Genomic DNA, 20,993 nt, shown 5'->3' with positions numbered 1-20,993 from the left:
CTCTCCCGGACTTCCTTTCTTTCCTTCTCCCTCTCACCCTCTCCCGGACTTCCTTTCTTTCCTTCTCCCTCTCACCCTCCCTCCCCCAATGTTCCACGTCTTTCGTTTTGTCGTTTTCTTTCTTGTGTTCTGCTGACCTACCCCCATAGTCTGCCACTGCTGACCGCCACCACACACGTACGTGCTCCTTTTGTGCGTGTGCGTGGTTCCTTTTGCTTTCAACAAAAACGTGCATCGAATCATTTGTGGGAAAACGAATGCGTGAGTGTGTGAAAAGCAAACACCACACCGCAACAACCACAACCAAACCACAGCAACCATCCTTTCAACCCACCAGCTTACTTGCAAGCCATGTCTGATTTTGATCCATGCGCGTGCATCACGCACAGCGCGCTCATGCAGCGCCTCCTTCAAATGGTACACGCCGTTGTGTGTGCGTGTGTGTGTGTGTGCATGTGTGTGTGTGTGCATGTGTGTGTGCTTGTGTGCACGCGTTTTCTTTGATTTCCTTAGCATGTGTTTGTGTTTGCATGTTGCGCATCGACTCCAAGCCTGCATGGTGTAATGTGCATCTCTCTGCCATCTCCTTACACCCTCCTGCTTCTCACATAAGCTCACACACACACACACACACACACACACACACACACACACACACACACACACACACACACACGTGTGTTTCACGGCTTGACGCCTTTCTTCCTCTCCCACAGCTTCGCAATGCGCAGGACACATGTACAGATTCAGAGTGCTTTGAGGGTACGTTTCAGGCAACATGTGTATGTGTGTGTGTATGTCTGTGTGTGTGTGCAAGCACAAGATTGCGAGTGTTCATATGCACTTTTTGCGTGTGTGAGTACATGGTGCTTGGTGCTGTCTGCGTGGAAATGTCATGGGATGTTGCAGTTCTCAGCCAACTGCAGCCCGCCTTGCCCCATCTGCCCCCCCCCCGGCCCGCTCGCATGTACGCGTGTGTGCGTTGGCCTTGCCATCCCCTTCCTCATCCCATCCCGCACCTCGCACCCTCTGCAGATTTACAAGCACAGAACAATGACGGGTTGAGTTGGACCGCGCTGCTGTTTCTATGGGCCTTACTTGCGGCTGCCTTCTTCCTCACCAGGTGCGTCGCGTACATCCCCCCATTATCAACGATTCAGTCGTCGTCGTGCTGCTGAGCCTTGCACTGTGTCGACAGCTGCACTGTGTCGACAGCTGCATAATGTCAACTCTTTGACGTTTGTCGAAGTGTTGTCATTCACACACACACACACACACACACACACACACACACACACACACACACACATAGGCCAAAGGCATTGAGGAGTGGGCCAGACCGAGATTGTGGGCCAGGCAGTTCGTCGTCGTCGTCGTCATCATCATCGTCAAACGGGCCGCCGCCGCCGCCGCCGCCGCCGCCAGCTGGGCAGACGTGATGCGTGTTTCAACAACCACCTCTGCCCCCCCCCCTTTCCCTCTCCCTCTTCTTCGTTACCACCTGACGTCCTAACGCTTACTATGCTGCTCCGTACCTCGCCTGGGTACAATTGCGCACTCGTGTTGTGCCTTTGTTCCCTGACCATCCTTGTCGTTCTGTTCGTTGCTCCTGCTTTCCCTAACTGCCGCTGCCTTCTTGTTCCCTCTCATCTTGCTTCGACTGGTCGCACGCCTGTATGTGACACATGGCGCCCTGTTATTGCCATCCATGTCACAAAGCAACCAAGCAAGCGCGAGCAAGCGCGTGCTCCCCCTCCCCCTCCTCTTTGCTCAGCATCTCTTAAAGCACGCATCTCTCCCCGTTCGCGTCGTTGTTTGATTGCTTGTGCTCGAATACAGCTCATGACTGTCAAGGCTCCACCGTGCATTTTACACCATCACGTGTTTTGCTGTTTGCTGACTGCTTGGAGCGAGAGCAACAGTCACATCACTGCCATCATGGGGTGTCGGCAGAGCAAAGCAGCCGAGCACACAGGCGAGGTGGAGCTTGGTGACGGGCAGAGCATCACCGTGGAGGTGGTGGAGGCACACACCAATCCGGCCTTTGCTGCCGCGGCTGGAAAGCACCCACAGGACGACACGGAGAGTGGCGGAGACAAGGATGAGGGCGTCGGCGACAGACATGTACGTAATGATGCATGCGACCCGCAGGTGGCACCACCCGTCGCACAAACCACACCATTGGTCAAGGCAGACACGGCCTACACCGGGGCAGGCAAGAGTAGCAGCACCAACCATCACAGTGACAGCGACAGCGACACCGACACCAGCAGCGATAGTAACAGCGGTGACAGGGTATTCGCTGCGTCAGACGGTGCAGATGCAATGCAAACTGCTGACGACCAGCAGGATGATGGCACCGAAGATGCGAGTGCCCGTGCCGCAACGCCCGACTCTTCTCCTGTGGCTAACATGGCCCCAAGGCCAGCACGCGTGGACAACGGGGACGATGAAGAACGTGGCAGCAGCGCTGGCCATGCTCCAGAGAACGCCACTGATGCGACAGTGCAACATACCGAGGGCACGAAGGACCCCGTGGGAGCTGCGCCAGGCTCAACCGAGCAGGAGACTGACGCCTCCACACCGGCGCAGCCCAGGCTCAACGTTGCCACCTCGCGGCAGCAAGAACAAGACGCACCGAAAGGCGAAGAAGAAGCGCCACTGCAAGAGGATGAGAAGAAGGGCAACCGGAATGCACAGCCCGCCTTCTTGGCCGCCGACTTGCCAGCTGGACTTGGAAGGTCAGGCAGACAGACAAGCCCTTGTTCTGTGCGAGTGACACTGTGGATACATATGTGTTCCTTTGTTCTGGTTACTTGCTGACCAGGTGTACGAGCCGTTCCACTTACGTGCCCACCCAATTGACACACACACACACACAAACACACACATACACACACATACACACACAAACACACACACACACACACACACACAAACACACACAAACACACACATACACACACAAACACACACACACACACACACACACACACACTCGCTCACACTCACACTCACGCATCGCACTCTGCATGTAGTAAGCTGCAAGGTTTGCATGAGATTGTCTCGGCCGTGAAGGAGGAGGATAAGGAGATGGCACGCAAGCAAGCAGAGGTGTGTATGACGTGCAATGGGCACCCACACACATACACACATATACATACACATGCACACACACACACATACACATACACATGCACACACACACACACACACACACACACACGCAGATGGCATTCACGCGCCCACCACCACCACTACATCCCTCTCCCCACCTTACACACACACAGGCGGAGGAGCGTGCGCGTAAGCTGGCACGGTCGCAGATTGCCCCGGCAGCGCTGCAGAAGTTGGACGCCATCACGCAGCAGCGGCTTGCACTCCAACGCATCGCAGCCCCGGAAATCGAACCAGTGGACCACTCGTAAGTTGCAGTCGTGTGTGTGCGTGTGTGTGTAGGTGCGTGTATACGTGCGTGTGTGTACGTGCGTGTATATGTGTGTGTGTGTGTGTGTTTGCATGTGTTGCATGTACGTGTGGGTGTGTGTACGTGTGTGTATGTGTGCATCTGTTACATGTATGTACATGCATATGTGTACGTGTGTGGCACAAGAAAACGAACCAAATGCCGACCTGTACACGTCTACTTTTCGTTGCCGCTCTGAGCTCACTCTTTGCCGTTGCCTCCCCCCCCCCCCTCAACCGCGTGTCGATCCGTCCACATCAGGGCGGGAACAGAGGAGGAGCGGTGGAAGAAGCGCGCGAGTGTTTCGCAGACGCAAGAGCGACTGGCCGGGCTCACGTTTGACTTTTCGTTCAGCGACAGCAGCACCAGTGCACAGCCGCCAACACAGCAGCAGCAGCAGCAGCAACAACAACAACAACAACAACAACAACAACAACAACAACAACAACAACAACAACAACAACAACAACAACAACAACAACAACAACAACAACAACAACAACAACAACAACAACAACAACAACAACAACAACAACAACAACAACAACAACAACAACAACAACAACAACAACAACAACAACAACAACAACAACAACAACCTCTTGTGTCCTCGGTTGATCCACGCCTCCTTGCTGCTGCCACAGATCCGAACGCGCAACTCCCAACAGCATTGACGTGAGTGAGGATGGCGTGCTGGGCATCAACATGTACAGCCATGTTCAACAAATTTTATATATAAGTTGTCATCACCTGCTCTCCAACCTCCGTTTACATTTCTATACCACTCACCGTGTACTTCTTCGCATGCCTGCGCCATCTCGTTCCCTCGTCCAGGAAACTTGCCAACCTGGACGCCGCGCTCAGGGAGTCGGCGAGTGAAACAGAGGATGTCCAGGCGAAAGCGCAGCAGGTAATACCATCGCGCCTTCAATCCCCTCAACATGACGCACACACGCACACACACATGCGATAGTGTCCATCACCGTCTGCCATAACACCTCTATCCCTATTCCTTGATCACGACCCCCTTTCACGGCAATCGCTCGTGTGCAGGCGGAGGAGGAAGCGCGCCAACTCGTCCGTGCGCAATTTGGTGCCGACGTCGCTGAGCGCTGGCAGCGTGAGCGTGACGCAAGGCTGAAGGTTGAACGCATTCAGGCACCAGACATTGCCCCAGTTGACAGAAGGTACTGCTTTCAGTGTGCACGTGTGCGTGTGTGCATGTGCATGCGTGCGTGTGTGTGTGTGTGTGTGTGCATGTGCATTTTCTGCGTTTCCTCTTTGACTGCTTCTGCCTCATGTCGCCATGCGCTTCTAGCAGACTCACACGCTGCGCTTGTTTGTGTGTTGTTCAGGTTTGCGACGGAAGAGGAGCGTGTCAAGGCGGAGGCGAATGAAGACGACACGCGTGCAAGGCTGCAGGAACTGTCGTTTGATTTCTCATTCAACTGACAGCGACGTGCACTGGGTAGCGGTGTCATGATAGCTTGATGATGATTGACATGAAACCAGAGAGAACAAACATCTAGCTTGTTTGCTTGCTTGTTGTTGACTTGTCATTCTGTCACGTGTTCTTTGTTTGGTTAGGGGATTTGTAAAAGATCAGTGGTCGAAGCGATGTATTGAGCGAGCGACGTGTCTTTACTGTCATCAGGACACACCTGTCCTGCCTTTAACACTATGTGCACACGCACGCACTACAAAAACACTTCTCATTCACACTCAAGTTAAGTTTCGCACACACGCACACACATACATGCACACTCCGATGTAGCACACGGCAGTGCTTTTCTGAGAGCTCCACCGCACCACGACAGCAGCCGTCTTGCACACTGCAATGTGAATCCACCACAGCTGCGAACGAACACACACACACACACATACGCACACACACACAGATCTATGCAAACCAATCGATCCACCACCCATACACTGCAACATAGCCACACAAGGATGCACACTCAAGCACTCCTGCCACTGCACAGCATGCGACAGCAGCTAGAAGGTCCCGTCGTAGGCATACTCTGCCTTGTTGTGCATGACGAGCTTCCCGTCAACAAAGTAGAAACTGTCAGACTTGGTGGCATATGGCGTGGCAATCATGGCGTCGACTGGTGTTGACATGGTCGTGATTGGGGGAAGGGCAGGATGGCATGAGCAGAGGAACAAGAGAGTTGTCGACTGGATCAATGTGGGAGCTCAACGCACACGTGATGTCACCCCAGGTCCACAAGATACAAGAGGAGGAACACGGAGAAGAGCGACAGCACGAACAAGAACAACAACATAAACACGAACACACACAACCACAACCACAGCCACAACCACAACCACACACACACACACACACACACTTACTGTCAGCCTTAGGGAGCTTGGGCAGCTCGTAGATGTGTTCGCACGTGTTGGTGGACTCTGGAATGCAGAATCCAAAGTCAAAGTCGAAACTCTTGATCAGCCTGCAAGACAGCAGCGTCAGTGCAAGCAGTGCAGTGGGTGAGGTGGGACGTCGAATAACAGCTGTAATGCGACAAGATGCTTGCAGAGTTGAAAAGCACATCTCAGCACACACAGCACACACACACACACACACACACACACACACACACACACGCACGCACGCACACACACAGATGTACACATGTGCACACGTGTGTATGTACTCACTTGTTGCCGAAGAAGTGGCGCTCGATCATGCGGAAGTTGGGCACAGGCTTATCGCCAACACAGAACGTCACGCTGACAAGATGAACAGAGAACGAAGAGGTGTCGGTGAGCATGCAATCGCCAAGCAAGGGCGTGAGGGCAACGAGAATACACCGGACAGACAGAAGGACAGACAGACATGCAGACGCAGATGGGGACAGACAGGTAGGCACATACACTCATGCACATATGAGGCAAACCCGCTTACTGCCCTTCTCTGTGTTTGGATCTTACCTTGCGCCGACAGACTTGAGGTCGAAGAAGTCGGGTCGAAATTGGTATCGCACGAAGCGCCCGCTATTGTCCGCGCCAACCACAGCCATAGCTTCAGAACTAAGCAGGTACAGCGAAGCATAGAGAGTGAGCGAGCGAGACAGAAATTCACAGGGAGAGGCGAAGGGAGAGAGAGAGAGCGACAGCGTGTGTGTATGTGTGTATGTGTATGTGTGAGGGGAGAAAGCAGCCACGCAAATGTGTGATGTCGAGGCTTCCGACACAGACACAGATGTACACGCAAACGCAAACGCAAACGCGCGCGCACACACACACACACACACACGCACACGCACACTAACCCAAAGTGCACTTACTCGGGGATGCCAGGGCCGAGGTTGACCAGCACATTTCCACTTTCCATGTCTCGCAGCTTGAAGGCCACAAACTCAATGCCATAGATGTTGGCTGACGGCTCGCACAGGAACTCTGTAGGCCAAACAGCAACGCAACCACGTGCAGGAAGAGGCAGTGAGCACACGCGTGAGGTGCATTCAGGTGAGATGCGAGGGCAGGTCGACTGTGAGATTGTAAGGCAAAGGCTAGACGCCACGAACTTCGGACACAAGCCCCAGCCAAGTACGAGATGTAGGCGAGCAAGCGAGCAGCGTTGTCCGATGCACGGCGCTTTCTCACGTGTGGTTGGAGCTTGCAGGCCGAGGACTTCCTCAGGGGTAATCGTCTCCTTTGTGGCAAGGTTCCTCTCGCTCACGACGCGGCCGCGTGCGGCCTTCTTCAAGAAGCTCCCAACGCCCTTGGTTGCCATCTGCATGCACATCAAACACAACAGCAGCCTCCGACACGTTAGGTCAAACCAAACAAAACGAAATGCGTCTTATGCGACACGCTGTTGCTTGTAGGCCGCAAACGATCGCTCCGAGAGGACTGTGTGCGTGCTCTGTGTGTTTTATGTGCTTGCAGCTGGCTGCCACCGTGTGTGTGTGTGTGTGTGTGTGTGTGTGTGTGTGTGTGTGCAGCCACGAGTGTCCAAGCCTCTCCTTCGACAAACAACCAACCATCCATCCATCCGCAGCGCACACAACAATCAGCCACCAGCTCCAACTTGCCTCTTTTGCTGCTCTGCTGCCGTTTTTTCGGTTGTTGTTTGTTTTACCGCTCTCGTTTCGGAAAATGTATGGATATTTTCTACGAAAAAGCGCCGAACAATCATCGTGTCGTCTACGAAAGTGGTTGGGGCCAGAGCTGATTTGGTTGGGCAGTGAGTGGTGTTGGTGCAGTGGATGATGGTGGTGTTGCCGCACTCACACAAAGAGGGAGAGGGAGGGAGACACACATGCACACCACATGCACACCACATGCACACCACATGCACACCACATGCACCATCACAGGTACATCCGCACACACACACGCACCATCACAGGTACACCCGCACACACACACACACACACACACACACACAAGCGACTCTGCTCAAAGGTCTGTTTCGTTTGGATCTTCGTCATCTTCGTCGTCGTCCTCGCCTTCATCCTCTTGCGTCAAGCGGGCAATCAGCGACGCCTGGCGCCACGCGGGCTTGGCCTGTCCCTGTGCGCCCTCTGCCGCACTCATATCCGCGCCCGTCGCTCCCATCTTTGCCGCAGAGCCTGGCGACGCCTCCTGCGGGCTGACTGCTGCTCCTTCCTCAACCAGTACGCTCGTCCGCGCACTCGCCGCCTCTGGCGCTTGTTCCGCCAGAAACTCCGGAATGGGCTGCAGGAATACACGAACCAGTGAGTGAGTGAGTGAGTGAGTGAGTGAGTGAGTGAGTGAGTGAGTGAGTGAGTGAGTGGGTGAATGAGTGAGTGAGTGAGTGAGTGAGTGCTTGTGTGAGAGCGTGTGTGCGCGCGTGTGTGTGTGAGAGAGAGTGAGGGTGTGTGTGAGTGTTTGTGGGTGAGTGTGTGTGTGCGTGTTTGTGAGGGCGTGCAATGTGTGTCACAACGTGAAGCAACCCCAGGTGTGTGACACGCGATGCACAGCAAAGGTGCGCTACGTTCAAGTAAATAACACGTGCGCAAACACACCTCCTGTGGGGAAGACCGCTTCAAACTCGCTGCCGTCATGTCCGAAAACGCTGCGCCCTGCATGGAATCTGCATGCGCAACAACACACACACACACACACACACAACACCACACACAGCACCACACAGCACAACACAGCAACACACACAGCACCACACAGCACCACACACATAGACACACACATACACGCACACACGCCCCCGTCAGCAGCAGAGCACTGGGTGTTAGCAGTGTCGCGCAGGGATGTCTGCCAATCACCTCATACAACAAAACTGACCGAACGTAACCAGCCATGAACCCAGTATGGCTGACCTGATAGTGCGAGCTCCACCTCCATCGAGCTGCAGCGAGCGTGTGCACGTTCATCAACGTATCGCAAAACAGTACGCGCGCGCGTGGGTGCAATGAGTGAGCGCGGAAGAGCATGGTCACAAGGCATGTTGCAGGCTGCGCAACAGAGTCTTCAATCACGATATACGCGCACCTTGGGGATGTGCCGCGGTACTGCTGCTGCGCTTGCGACGCCGACGATGCGCCTGGTTTGTCCAGCGACACGGGTGGCACGGGTGATTGTGTTAGTGCGAACCAGTGGGTGAACACACGCACACAAGAAAACACACGCACGCACGCACACAAGAAAAAAAAACACACACACACACATGCACACACATGCACACACACACACATACACACGTGCACTCACCCACCCACTCACCCACCCACCCACACACACACACCCCACACACACACACACACACACACACACACACACACACACACACACACACACGTTTACCCACACACCCACACACCCACACACCCACACACACACACACACACACACACACACACACACACACACACACACACACCGCGCGTGCACTGACTTGTTTTTGCTGATCGTGTCATTGTGGGCGACGAAGTGATGGAGCGGACCCGCTGTGAAAGCAAAGGAGCGCCAGCACGTGACGTGGAGAAAAAGCAGACACAGTGAGAGCTGGCCATGGACAACAAGCACACATGTACAGCGCTGCCGGCAGCGCCAACACCCAAGTTGCGTGCATTTATGTGCATGTGCGTGCAATTACCGCCTGGTTTGCGAGAGGATCTGCCGAGCTGCGTGCACGTGTGCGACGGAGTAGCGTCGACAGTCCGCCTGGTGTCATGCCCAAAGCAAAGAATCGCGTCAGCACCGGCACCAAGAATGGCAGCGACGTGATGCACCCGAACAACGTGAGGTGCTGTGCAGCAGTAGCAGCAGTAACAAGAACAACAAGAACAAGAACAACAAGAACAAGAACAAGAGCAAGAACAAGAACAAGAACAAGAACAAGAACAAGAACAACAACAGCAACAACAACAACAACAACAAGAACAAGAACAACAACAACAACAACAAGAACAACAACATCGCACCCTTCTTGGTGGTTCGGATAAACTCCTCCTGCTGCTGCTGCTGCTGCAAAGGCGTGCCTGGGCCCGATACGCTCAACTGAAGATCGACCGACTCGCCCGTGCTCAAAAGACGCTCCTGTCGCTCAATCTCATTGTGCAGCGCCTGGTAGCGCGTGTGTGCGTGCGTGCGTGTGTGTGTGTGTGTTGGGGTGGGGGTGTACATGCAGTGAAAACACGGATGAGGTGACGCGTGCGTGCAAAGTGGTATGAGAATGCCTTGCGTGATTGTCACGTTCAACAAATCAGAACGTGCAGGCCACACGCGGGCGCATGTGTGCATTTCTTTCCACTCGAGTGCACGTTGTGCTCACCAGGTCGTGCTCCTCTCTGCTGGGCCGCCGCAGTGCCTTCACCACGTGAATCAGCGCCTTCACGTGACTGCGGTCGGAATCGCCCAACTCCTCAGAGGCTGCCGTCCTGTGTACACGCACGTGCGCAAAGATACATGAAGTTGTGGAATTGTGTTACCCTTTTACAATGGGTACAACTCACATATGCGTGCACATACGTGTACAATTACACGCATTTTCACACACACCCCCACGCACGCACACGCACACACACACACACACACACACACACACACACACACACACACACACACACACACACACACACACACACACACACACACACACACGCACGCACACACGCACACACACACACACACACACACACACACACACACACACACACACACACGCACGCACACACGCACACACGCACACACGCACACACGCACACACGCACGCACACACACACACACACACACACACACACACGCACACGCACACACACAAACCCGCTTGCAGGCACGCACTGTTCAAGGCCGGGGAGGTTTGCCTCCAGCAGGCGGTGGAACGCGGCGAGACAGCGCGGCGACGGCTGCAGATCAATGTCGAGCATGATTGGCGATGGCGGTGGGGACGTCAGGTGCAGCAGGCATTGCTGCCGACCGAACGGACGCGGTGGTGGTGATGGGTGGTGGTGGTGATGATGATGTGATGTGATGGGATGGGATGTGGATGTGAACATGTGGGGATGAGCACGTGAGGAGAGCAGTAATTGCATGGGCACATGTGTGCTCAAACTGCACGCACAAACGTACATTGCAGTAGCTGCTTCAGCCATTCGCAAAGACAATGCAAAGACACGAGCATGCGCCCACCTCCATTGCTTGAGCGTTTTCTCCGATAAATGCGTTTAGGTCCTTCATGTAGTCCTCCTTCTGCCCAAACGTAATGCCGTTCGCCATGTTTTGGATCACCTGTTCCAAGCGCAAAAGGTGACAGACACACGCCATGAGGGCAGGTGCCAATGCACAATGCCATGACTCAATGTTACAATTACAAAACTGTCCTCTGCAATACATGATTGGGCCTCTGCACCTTTGAGATGAGGATGAGGGTCCGGGCGGTGTTGTCCTCGGGATGATTCACTTGAAGGCCAAACAGCTGGCGCAATTGTCGCGCATACATACACATGCACACACGTGCAATAGTGAGCATTCACGTAGGTTTCTGGAACAATCGTGTCAGTGATTACAACAGCCATATTCACACACACACACACACACACACACACGCACACACACACACACACACACACACACACACACACACACACACACACACACACACACGCACGCACGCAGAAAACCCACACAGAAATCCACACGTCTCTCCCCCCCCCCTTCTCTCCCCAGGAGCAGGTCACTACCTGCGGCCCCATGATGGCTGGGCAGATGAGGCGGAGGAAGAAGAATCCGACAACGGCCGTGCGCGGAGCGGTGCCGCTGTCGGGGAAGCGCTCGGCGACCATCCGGTGCAGGTGGTGGAACACGAAGCGCAGCTCAGCAGGCACTGCAGCAGGATGACGGCATGGGTGGTGAGGGGGGGGGATTGTGGTATTGTGGCGATGAACGTGCCCATGTTGATGAACATGACGGTGATGATGAGTGCAGGTTGGCAATAACATGGACGTGTGCTTGTGGGATGCAGCGTGTATGAAAACACAGCACGGACACAGCAGGAGCACAGCACGCACCGCTGGTGATGGAGTGATCGATGCTACTCCACACGAGGTTGATTAGATTCAACAGCCGCTTGTAGTTGCTGTTGCGCTCCTTCTACTCACACACGTCGGGGATGGGTGGCAGCAGCGGTACACATCACAGCGCGCTCTGTGTGAGAAAAGGCGTATGCCGTCACGCAATGCGCGCGCACCTCCACACACACACACCTCCACACCTCCACACACCTCCACACCTCCACACACCTCCACACCTCCACACACACACACATACACACACACACACACACACATACACACACACACGTGTGCCATCCCTCTGCCCCCGTGCAGCACGCACCGTGACGTCGCTGGCTGTAATGCGCGTTGGATCGAGCTCGCAGCTCGCACGCGTGTCGTAGATGGTCTGGCGGAGGTACACATGTAAAGATGGAGGGGAGTGGGGTGGTCAAGGTCGTGGAAAAATATGCGGATGTTTACGTGCACCAGCCGTGATGAACTTGCATAGCGCTCACCCACATGCAGCCACGCAGCATGCATACGGTGTGCACACCTGTATGGGCATGGCAAGCGCCTGCTGGAGGTAGCGGCCCTCGTGGATGGTGATGATCTGCCGGCAGTCGAGCCGTCGGGAAGGTGTCGGACAGGGGCAGAGAAGACGAACATGTGAGCAACAAGAAATTGAGGGCAGACTTCGGAATGTCATACACACACACACACAGCACGTTCAAATGCATCCTAAGCAAGAGCGTGCGCGCGTGCGTGCGCCTCCTCGCCTTCATGAATTCATCAATGGCCTTGGTTGCGAGAGAGTTGCCGCGGAAGAGCGTGGTGGGATTCGTCGAGCCCTTATCGTCATAAACACACACAATAAACCAACATGTGCACACGCGTGAGCATGGGCCACAAGCGTTGCACGCAACGAATGCGGCTGAGCCAGAGACAGGAACTTTGGCAAAACCCAATGAACAACAAAGCACACACATGCACACACACATACGCTCACACACATGCTCGCACACGCTCACATGCTCACACACCTGGACTTCGGCCTGGCAGAGCGCAAGGAGAACGGCGGGGAGCGAGTCGTTGGCGTGGGCGACGCTCATCAACACCTGGCAGCGCATTATGGCAGTGGTAATCATAATCATGGCGGGGGTGATGTGAGCCGACAAAACGACTCGCGAGGCGGCTTCGAGAATGTGACATACGTTCGCACACACACGCACACACACACGCGCACACACACACACATGATGTTCTTCAACGGCATGTGTGCGCGGGTGTTGTACCTGGGCCATTGGGATGCGATCGCTCCCTTGGATGGAGAGATCCAGCGAGCGGAGTATCGATTGCAGATCCTGAAACGATACACACAAAGGCGACATTGTTTAATATCGCTGCAAAGCACATGCAAAGGACATCCTCCACCGCATTCACACATCATCATCATCATCATCATCATCATCATCATCATCATCATCATCATCATCATCATCATCATCATCATCATCTTGATCATTACGGACCTGGTTTCGCTCGTGGATAAGGTTGCGAAGGTACTGGTACTCGCGCTCCGGGCGGATGCACTCGTCCGTCGTTTGAACGGCAACACGGATGGAGCCCGCATCGCCTGTCGAGGAGGAGGAGGAGGCAGTGTGAGGAGGAAGAAAGACACACACGCACACGCACACGCACACGAACATGCACACGCACACACACACACACACACATACGAACATACACACATACACACACGCGCATACGCACATGCACACGCAAGCGCATACACGCGCACACGGACCGTCAGCGGAGGCGAGCGGGGCCCAGTGCTCCTTTGCAACGGAGGGGTCGGACTGGTCGGCGATGGTGAAGACGACGCGTCCAACAACATCGCCCTCGCGCACGCGCTCCTTTGTCTGCATCTCACCCGTGCACGCATGCATGCAGGCAACACAAGCAAGGGCAGTGAATGAACTTCATGACGTTGATGATGCTGGTGACGGATAAGCATGACCGTGCTGTTTGCCCGTGTACGTGTGCGCATATGTCGGCCCTGTGTGTGGTGGATGCATGCTGTCTGTGGCCACGCTCAAAAATAAACAACATGCACAAACGGAAGACACCGTGAGCAGCACATGCTGACTGCGCACCTTGGCATCCGCGTCAAGCGCTCGCGGTTTTCGCGGCGTGTCTGTCCGGCCAATGTTCGCAACCTGCACAGGGGCGGTAGAGCAGGGCGACGTTGACGTAGTTAGTTGTGAGATGGCGTGTATGGCAGCACCATCGCAATTCTGGTATCATGAACACGCTCACACACAGACACACAGACACACAGACACAGACACACACAAAACCACGCTGCGTCACCTTTCGCTTGAAAACGGCGGCGGACTGGCGAGCGACGGCCCCGAAGTTTCCCGAGCAGCGGTGGACCTCAACCACAACCTCCCGCGCCTGGATGGGGATGGCATCGATGGTGAAGGACTGGTTCCAGTAGGGCGCGTTGGTGTTGCTCTGGATGGACGTCATGGCCTGTCGCTCGTGGTCGAGGAGGACCAGCGCGAAGTAGTCCCCGCTCTTCGGCAGATCCTGATTTTGTATTTTGTTTGTTTGTTTGTTTGTGCAGGGACGGGAGGCAGGCAGGCGCGATGGGGAAAGCATGTTGCATCGTGTACATGCGATTGTGTGTGTGTGTGTGTGTGTGTGTGTGTGTGTGTGTGTGTGTGTGTGTGTATCGTGTGCGTAGTGGAATGCAGGTGTGAGGGTGTACGTGAGTGATGGGCAATGCACGTGCTGCCGTTGCGTGTGCAAACAAGACACGTGTTGTCGACGGTCAATGCAGGTTCAGCGAAGGTGCACACTGTCATCCAATGCACTGGCAATCACCACCTTGGCCTCGACAACGGTGACGCTGACAGATCGCACGAGGCGCATGGTTGCGTCGGTGTTGGGATCGGGGAAGCACACCTCCCGCAACGCCTCCATCCATTGCCTGCAAGCATGTGTACGATTCATGCATGTCATTCAGTCGTCGTCGTCGTTGTCGTCGCGTTTGTCGTTGTAGCAGATTCACAGGAACAGCAAGCGCAGACGTCCGCGCACACGCACGCACACACATCATCATCATCACACGTACACACATACACACTCAACCGTACACATGCTGACGCACCTGTATGTCTTCTGATCCGGGCACTCGATGTAGAGCGTCCGCGACCTTGACAGCACACGTGCACATGCAAACAGGTGAGGGTGGGATGGACATGTGGCGAACGAGTGGGAGGCACAGCATGTCGTCAAAGATCTATGCAATGCAAACAGAAGAACGAGGCACGGCCGCAGCCAGGTGGAGGGCACACCAAGGGGCGCACGTACTTTGTGATGACTTGGAAGACGTGACGGCGACCAAACAGCGACGTGTCCACGGGACGAACGGTCCGGTTGCCCAGCGGCAGCGTCGCCACAAACTTGGGATGTTGCGCCTGTGGGGTGTCAGCAGTTGCATGAATGAACGTGTGCAAGGTGAACAGATTCTCCTGCAGAGGCACAAACACTTGCACACGCTCATGTACGCAGAAATACAAGCACACATACGCACACGCACGCATACGTTCATGTACTCAGAGCACACACACACACACACACACACACACACACTCACACACACACGCACACACACACGCACACACACACACGTTCAGGATCAACACCATCAAAACGCAGCCATGCATTCACGGACGTTGTCGCTCTCGTATTGGTAGAGGCGGCGGTTGTGGGCGACGAGGATGAAGAGATAATCGCGAAACGGTCTGGGGCAAACGTAATGTCGTGGTGGGCATGGGCGTGAGCTGCCTGTTCGCATGAACAGTGCAGAGAGAAGTCTTTCGCACCCCCTAAGCACGAACACTCGCACACACACACACACACACACACACACACACACACACACACACACACACACACACACACACACACACAAAAGACACAACAGCACGCAAACACAACCCCCTCCCTGTGTGCGCACTTTGGAGACTCGAGGGCGGTTGCGGCGAGGTGCGACTTGAGAGTCGGGTTGAGGATGGAGGTGACGGGCGCATCCATATCATCGCCGCCATCAAACTGCCGGATTGCTTGCTCAATGTCAAGCCGCGTGTCTGTGGCCACGCATTGGTCGAGTGGGGGATGGGGAGTGGGAATGGGAAGGGAGGAGGAGAATGCGTGAGTGATGTGTTGGATGGGGAAGAGCAAGCAGATGTTGTTCAGAGCCGTACGGTGTTCACGAACACACAATAGATTCATGAAACACACCCACAAATTCACACACCTGCGTCCTGAATGAATGAGCAGAGGGCGACCTCAAGTCCAACCTCGCGCTGCAGCATGTCCCTGACGTGCAAACGTGCAGTTTCGGTTGGGAGGGAAGGGGGACATCATGAACTTTTGGGCGATGAAAGCGAACAATATGAACATTTGGGGAACCAACTCCCACCCCAACACACACACACACACACACACACACACACACACACACACACACACACACACACACACACACACACAGACGGGACCTCACCGCGTGCATCTGACGGCAGCGAGCATGGCAGCCTTCATCGCTGCCGCTCGCTCCTCCTCGCGCTGTTCCATCTCCTCGAGCACCCGCGGGAAATGCATCTTGTAGTGCTCCAGCTGTATCTGCTCGATATGGACGAGTGCAAGAAGAGAGGTGTCAGGAACTCCGAGCACACCAGCGAGTATTGTATGCGTGTCGTTTCTAGTCGTGCACACACACACACGCACAAACACACACATACACACAAACACACACACACACGCATTTTCTTGCCTATACCTTTGTGCATTTGTCCTCTTGTTCGTGCAGCGTCTGAGCAGCGAGCGCCGCCTTGTCCTCAGATGTCCTCAGGCGGCCGTTCAGCTGATGCATTGGTGGTGGCGGTGGTCGAGGTCGAGATTGCAGTGGGTAATGCATGAATGGGACTCGTTGGTGAGGTGTTGATAAACAAGCAGTGGGCAATAGACGCGTTCAGGTACGCATACACACATCCAAAGGCACACACACACACACGCATACACAAAACAGGACACACACACATACACACGCATACACACACCGAACATGCACGAAAACAAGTCACCTTTTGAAAGGTGGAGTCCTTTGTCATGTAATTCCCCTTTGCTCTCTCCAGTGCATCTTGACAGTCGTCCACTTCCTTCTGCTGCGTCGAGTGCTGGCTCTGGGCCTGCAGTGGTGATCGTGGATGGACAAACACGCGTATCAGCACATGTGCATCAGTGCAGAAGCATTCGGATGATGTGTGTCACTGTGTAACGTCACAGTGCAACAACGCAACGACAAAACCAAGCAGCGTGCGGGCGTTGGGCGCAAGAGACCTTCTTGAGTTCGGTGTAGGCGTCCTGCAAATGCTTCTGCTGCTTCAGTCCATCGGCGATGTGCTGTCAAAGCACAATGTGCACGGGCACGACCATCACCAACGACAACATTCGTCAAAAAGGAAAGCATGTGCATAACAATCAGGCAGGCGGATCCAGGATACGCACGCACATGCACGCACACGCACACGCATGCACACACACGCACATCTCTTGGGTGAACATTGTGCATGTATTCATGTGCTGATGGCACCACCTGCTTGCGTGCGAGTTCGATGTCTTTACTTGTGGAGGCGAGAGGATCAGTCACTCGCTGCCCAAGGTTTGATGCAAGTTGCTCCTGTATGGATGTAGCGAACGAGGCACGCAGCAATCACACAATGCAATGCAGTGAGTGTCCGAAACGCGTGCGCACACTTGCGTGTGTGTGTGTGTGCGTGTGTGAGTGCGTGTGTATGTGTATGTGTCTGTGTGTGTGCGTGCGTGTATGTGTATGTGTGTGTGTGTGTGTGTGTCTCTCTCTGTTTGTGTGTGCGGAGGGTACACTTACGTGCGAGCCTGCGGTGAAGAGGGCTTCTTCCAAAACGTTGTACCACGACGTGAGGATGGATCTAAGAGGATCAGGTCCAACGCAAGAACAAGGGTTGAGTCCGCGAACAATGGGCACCTGCAAACACTGCAAAGAAACAAGCACTCAAGGCCACGCACAAGCATATGGCATACAACCCCTCCCCTCCCCCATTTGCCATGTGCCATCTTCTCCTCCCCCCCCCACATGTACATGCAAGTGTGTGTGTGTGTGTGTGTGTGTGTGTGTGTGTGTGTGTGTGTGTGTGTGTGTGTGTGTGTGTGTGTGGCACACGTACGATGACGTGTTGGTGTATTGCTGGGATCGATCAAAGAGCTTGCGTTTGTCTTCAGGCACCTGCCCCAGGTACTGTGTCGCAAGCTTGTCTGCACGCATCCGCATGACAGCGGCAAAATGTCAGGAGGGTCAACAACGGTACCAACATGTCACGGCCATTGCAGTGCAGCACGCGACACGGTAGTTACGACAGGGCAGTGAGGGCAGGTCCTGCAACGTTGTGCACAGATGACATGCACGCTGCTTCCCCGTACTTAGGCTTTTGGCATATGTGGTTTCAATCTCCTGGCGCTTCTTGAAGAACGCAGCCATGTCCTTGATCAACCGTGCACCATCATCTCCAATCTGGCAGGCGGTGGAGAACCCATTCTACGTGCGCGTGCGCGCGCGCGCGTGTGTGTGTGTGTGTATGCATTCGAAACAAACAGGGTCGAGTGAGTACACCATGCATGCGGTAAAGCCTGGGATATGGTAAAGACGAGCGCCAGTGATTGCGATTGTCGTGATTGCAGTGACCAACACACACACACACACAACACACACACACACAACACACACACACACACAACACATACACACACAACACAACACAACACAACACAACACAACACAACACAACACAACACAACACAACACAACACAACACAACACACAACACACACAACACAACACACACAACACAACACACACAACACACACGACATCAACGGACCAGCAGCTCTGTGGAGAAGGACACGGTGCGAGCTGGTGGGTCCGTCTGCAGCGGCGATGTGGGCGATAGGCGCTGCATCTTTGGCTTAAACGCTCTGGCAATGGAAGCAAAGCGACTCTGGGTTCGCTTGGCAACACCCAGCGACTACTGCTTGCTTGCTTGCCTGCCTCCTACTCACACACACTCAACTTCAAGCACACACGCACTCGCTTGCTTGTCGTCAGTGCAAAGTCGATGTGGCTGGCTGCTGATGATTGTTTGTTGCTTTCCGTTGTGTCGTTTGTTTGTGTTTTTCCCCCCTCTCACAACAACAGCAACAACGCTGATGATCAACAGGATGCCCCACCACCACACCAACCAGCATCACAAGCACCAGCACCAGCAACACAAGCACAAGCAGCACCATGGTCGCGGCAAGGAGCAGCCGAAGCATGAAGGTGTGGACGCTGTGCTGCTGTTGTCGCTCTACTTTGCCACGGCTTCTGGCCGGCACCATGACCTGGTGAAGCCGTTTCCGCCCATGGGGCATCCCGCCCCTGGCACTGCAGCTGCCACGTCAACTCCACACGACCGGAAGCGGGACGCAGATGCGGCAGAGCAAAAGGACTTTGACACGCTACTGTCGACTTTGACCAACGCTACGAGCGTGCGCGACCACTGTGCAGCACCCTTTATCTCCTGGATGCGGCATCGTATCCGCCTGCAGCCTTGCCCTCCGTCGTCCCTGGTGCGTGTTCTCCAACACACAGGACAAGTTCACATGCGTTTTCATTGCTGCAGTGCGCCCCGAGCTCACCACCACTCCTGCCGCTGCTGTCGCTTGTGCGCTGGTTGTTCCCCACCTTTCACACATGGTCTTCTGCCACCCATCTTGCATTGTCTCATTCCACATGCACACACACACACATGCACACACACACACACACACACACAAATGCACGCACACACACACATGCACACACACACATGCACATGCACACACACACATGCATGCACAATGTGGCAGCCAGACCTCGTGGCGCAGCAACTGAAGCAAGTCAAAGCAAAGGTTGCCTGCTTTCACGTACAAAGATGCCCCTCTGGTAAGCATGTGACCCCGTATTGCTCGCCCTTGCGCCCATGCCCTGTGCACCGCTCATGCGTGTGCGTATGTGCTTGTGCGCGCAGATGCGTGGTTGCAACTGCAGCATGAGCATGGAACCACTGTTGCCCTCCACGGCACCAAGATGGAACACCTCTACTCCATCCTCAACCACGGCTTCTGCGGCGCCCTCAACAAGTTCGTCTCAGTGCTTAGTGTGTGCACATATGCGTGTGTGTAAGGCGACAGCAAGACTGCATGTCTCGCTCCTGACAGCGCGATTCCATCACATGTTTGAAGCACGCTGCAAGCTCATTTGTCCCTTACGAACACACCCGCTCTCATCGCTTCCTACCATCACCAGGACAGCGCTGTTTGGGCCCGGCACCTACTGTGCCACTGACATGTCCGTGTGCCAGATGTTCTCGCCCACCAGCAAGGTTCCGCCCGGCTTGGCTCCGCACGTGGGATCGCGCCTTTCGTGCATATGCGTGTGTGAGACCATCAACCACCCATCCGTGATGGTTAGTGCTTGTGCATGCATGTATGTGTACGTGTGCATGCATGTACATTGGGCGTGGGTCTGTGTGCGTGGGGTGGGTGCATCTGTTAAGCCTGTGAACCCGCATGCATGCGCGTGACATTGGGTCTGCTTCACTGTGTATCTTCACGCTTTATTCCCCATCTCAATGTCAAACAACCTGTCACCTTCCCATCTGTCAACAGCGCGGCGGCGCGTGGGTCAAGAGCGACACGGGCGACACTGTCCAAGTCCCGCCATCATGTGTGTGTGTGTGTGTGTGTGTGCGTGCGTGCGTGTGTGTGTGTGTGTGTGTGCGTGCGTGCGTGTGTGTGTGTGTGTGTGTGTGTGTGTGTGTGTGTGTGTGTGAGCTCACATGAGTATGAGTGTCTCACTCATGAGCACTCCCCCGCCCCCGCCACACGTCTACCCACACCAGTTCCACCCA

At 54.8% G+C, this 20,993-nt stretch overlaps 5 protein-coding genes across 5 annotated transcripts in view; 3 read left to right on the top strand and 2 right to left on the bottom strand.

Moving 5' to 3' along the window:
• Positions 1-55: 55 nt before the first annotated feature.
• On the top strand, positions 56-1,837 carry PTSG_11955 (uncharacterized protein). Its single transcript, XM_004996494.1, has 4 exons — positions 56-417; positions 717-762; positions 1,036-1,123; positions 1,313-1,837. The coding sequence occupies exons 1-4, from the start codon at positions 352-354 to the stop codon at positions 1,437-1,439; spliced, it is 327 nt and encodes a 108-aa protein (XP_004996551.1). The 5' UTR covers positions 56-351; the 3' UTR covers positions 1,440-1,837.
• A 41-nt stretch (positions 1,838-1,878) lies between these two features.
• Positions 1,879-4,918, top strand: PTSG_03034 (uncharacterized protein; the record flags this gene model as incomplete). The annotated part of the gene is made up of 8 exons (XM_004996493.1): positions 1,879-2,741; positions 3,039-3,114; positions 3,291-3,424; positions 3,728-3,802; positions 4,111-4,173; positions 4,301-4,376; positions 4,520-4,653; positions 4,822-4,918. The coding sequence occupies exons 1-8, from the start codon at positions 1,939-1,941 to the stop codon at positions 4,916-4,918; spliced, it is 1,458 nt and encodes a 485-aa protein (XP_004996550.1). The 5' UTR covers positions 1,879-1,938.
• Positions 4,919-5,071: 153 nt separating this feature from the next.
• PTSG_03033 (uncharacterized protein) lies at positions 5,072-7,567 on the bottom strand. Its single transcript, XM_004996492.1, has 7 exons — positions 7,513-7,567; positions 7,082-7,211; positions 6,763-6,874; positions 6,407-6,505; positions 6,134-6,205; positions 5,825-5,925; positions 5,072-5,577 (listed from the first exon to the last, which is right to left on the bottom strand). Exons 2-7 carry the CDS (start codon positions 7,209-7,211, stop codon positions 5,465-5,467), a joined length of 627 nt encoding a protein of 208 aa, XP_004996549.1. The 5' UTR covers positions 7,513-7,567; the 3' UTR covers positions 5,072-5,464.
• A 270-nt stretch (positions 7,568-7,837) lies between these two features.
• On the bottom strand, positions 7,838-19,218 carry PTSG_03032 (uncharacterized protein). The gene is made up of 37 exons (XM_004996491.1): positions 18,945-19,218; positions 18,487-18,601; positions 18,234-18,321; positions 17,918-17,978; positions 17,624-17,707; positions 17,368-17,430; positions 17,112-17,216; positions 16,808-16,891; positions 16,532-16,650; positions 16,283-16,344; positions 15,983-16,112; positions 15,698-15,767; positions 15,334-15,440; positions 15,131-15,175; positions 14,848-14,950; positions 14,326-14,547; positions 14,109-14,171; positions 13,760-13,874; positions 13,485-13,588; positions 13,248-13,316; positions 12,996-13,070; positions 12,732-12,803; positions 12,509-12,565; positions 12,296-12,361; positions 11,971-12,052; positions 11,644-11,786; positions 11,313-11,378; positions 11,093-11,191; positions 10,745-10,872; positions 10,236-10,341; positions 9,886-10,027; positions 9,558-9,625; positions 9,357-9,408; positions 8,954-9,005; positions 8,782-8,810; positions 8,470-8,537; positions 7,838-8,158 (listed from the first exon to the last, which is right to left on the bottom strand). Exons 1-37 carry the CDS (start codon positions 19,020-19,022, stop codon positions 7,880-7,882), a joined length of 3,471 nt encoding a protein of 1,156 aa, XP_004996548.1. The 5' UTR covers positions 19,023-19,218; the 3' UTR covers positions 7,838-7,879.
• A 63-nt stretch (positions 19,219-19,281) lies between these two features.
• The window catches only part of PTSG_03031 (uncharacterized protein), a gene marked incomplete at its 5' end in the record, with an annotated part of 2,322 nt that continues 610 nt past the window's right edge, over positions 19,282-20,993 (top strand). Inside the window, 4 exons of the mRNA XM_004996490.1 lie at positions 19,282-19,671; positions 19,951-20,026; positions 20,112-20,223; positions 20,390-20,506. Coding sequence (XP_004996547.1) covers positions 19,282-19,671; positions 19,951-20,026; positions 20,112-20,223; positions 20,390-20,506 — 695 coding nt within the window. The remainder of the gene's footprint in view (positions 19,672-19,950; positions 20,027-20,111; positions 20,224-20,389; positions 20,507-20,993) is intronic.

The sequence above is a fragment of the Salpingoeca rosetta genome (assembly GCF_000188695.1).
Source record: "Salpingoeca rosetta unplaced genomic scaffold supercont1.6, whole genome shotgun sequence".
Taxonomy (NCBI): domain Eukaryota; class Choanoflagellata; order Craspedida; family Salpingoecidae; genus Salpingoeca; species Salpingoeca rosetta.
The sequence above is the reverse complement of the archived record's forward strand: the minus strand, read 5'-3'. Positions and strand labels throughout refer to the sequence as shown.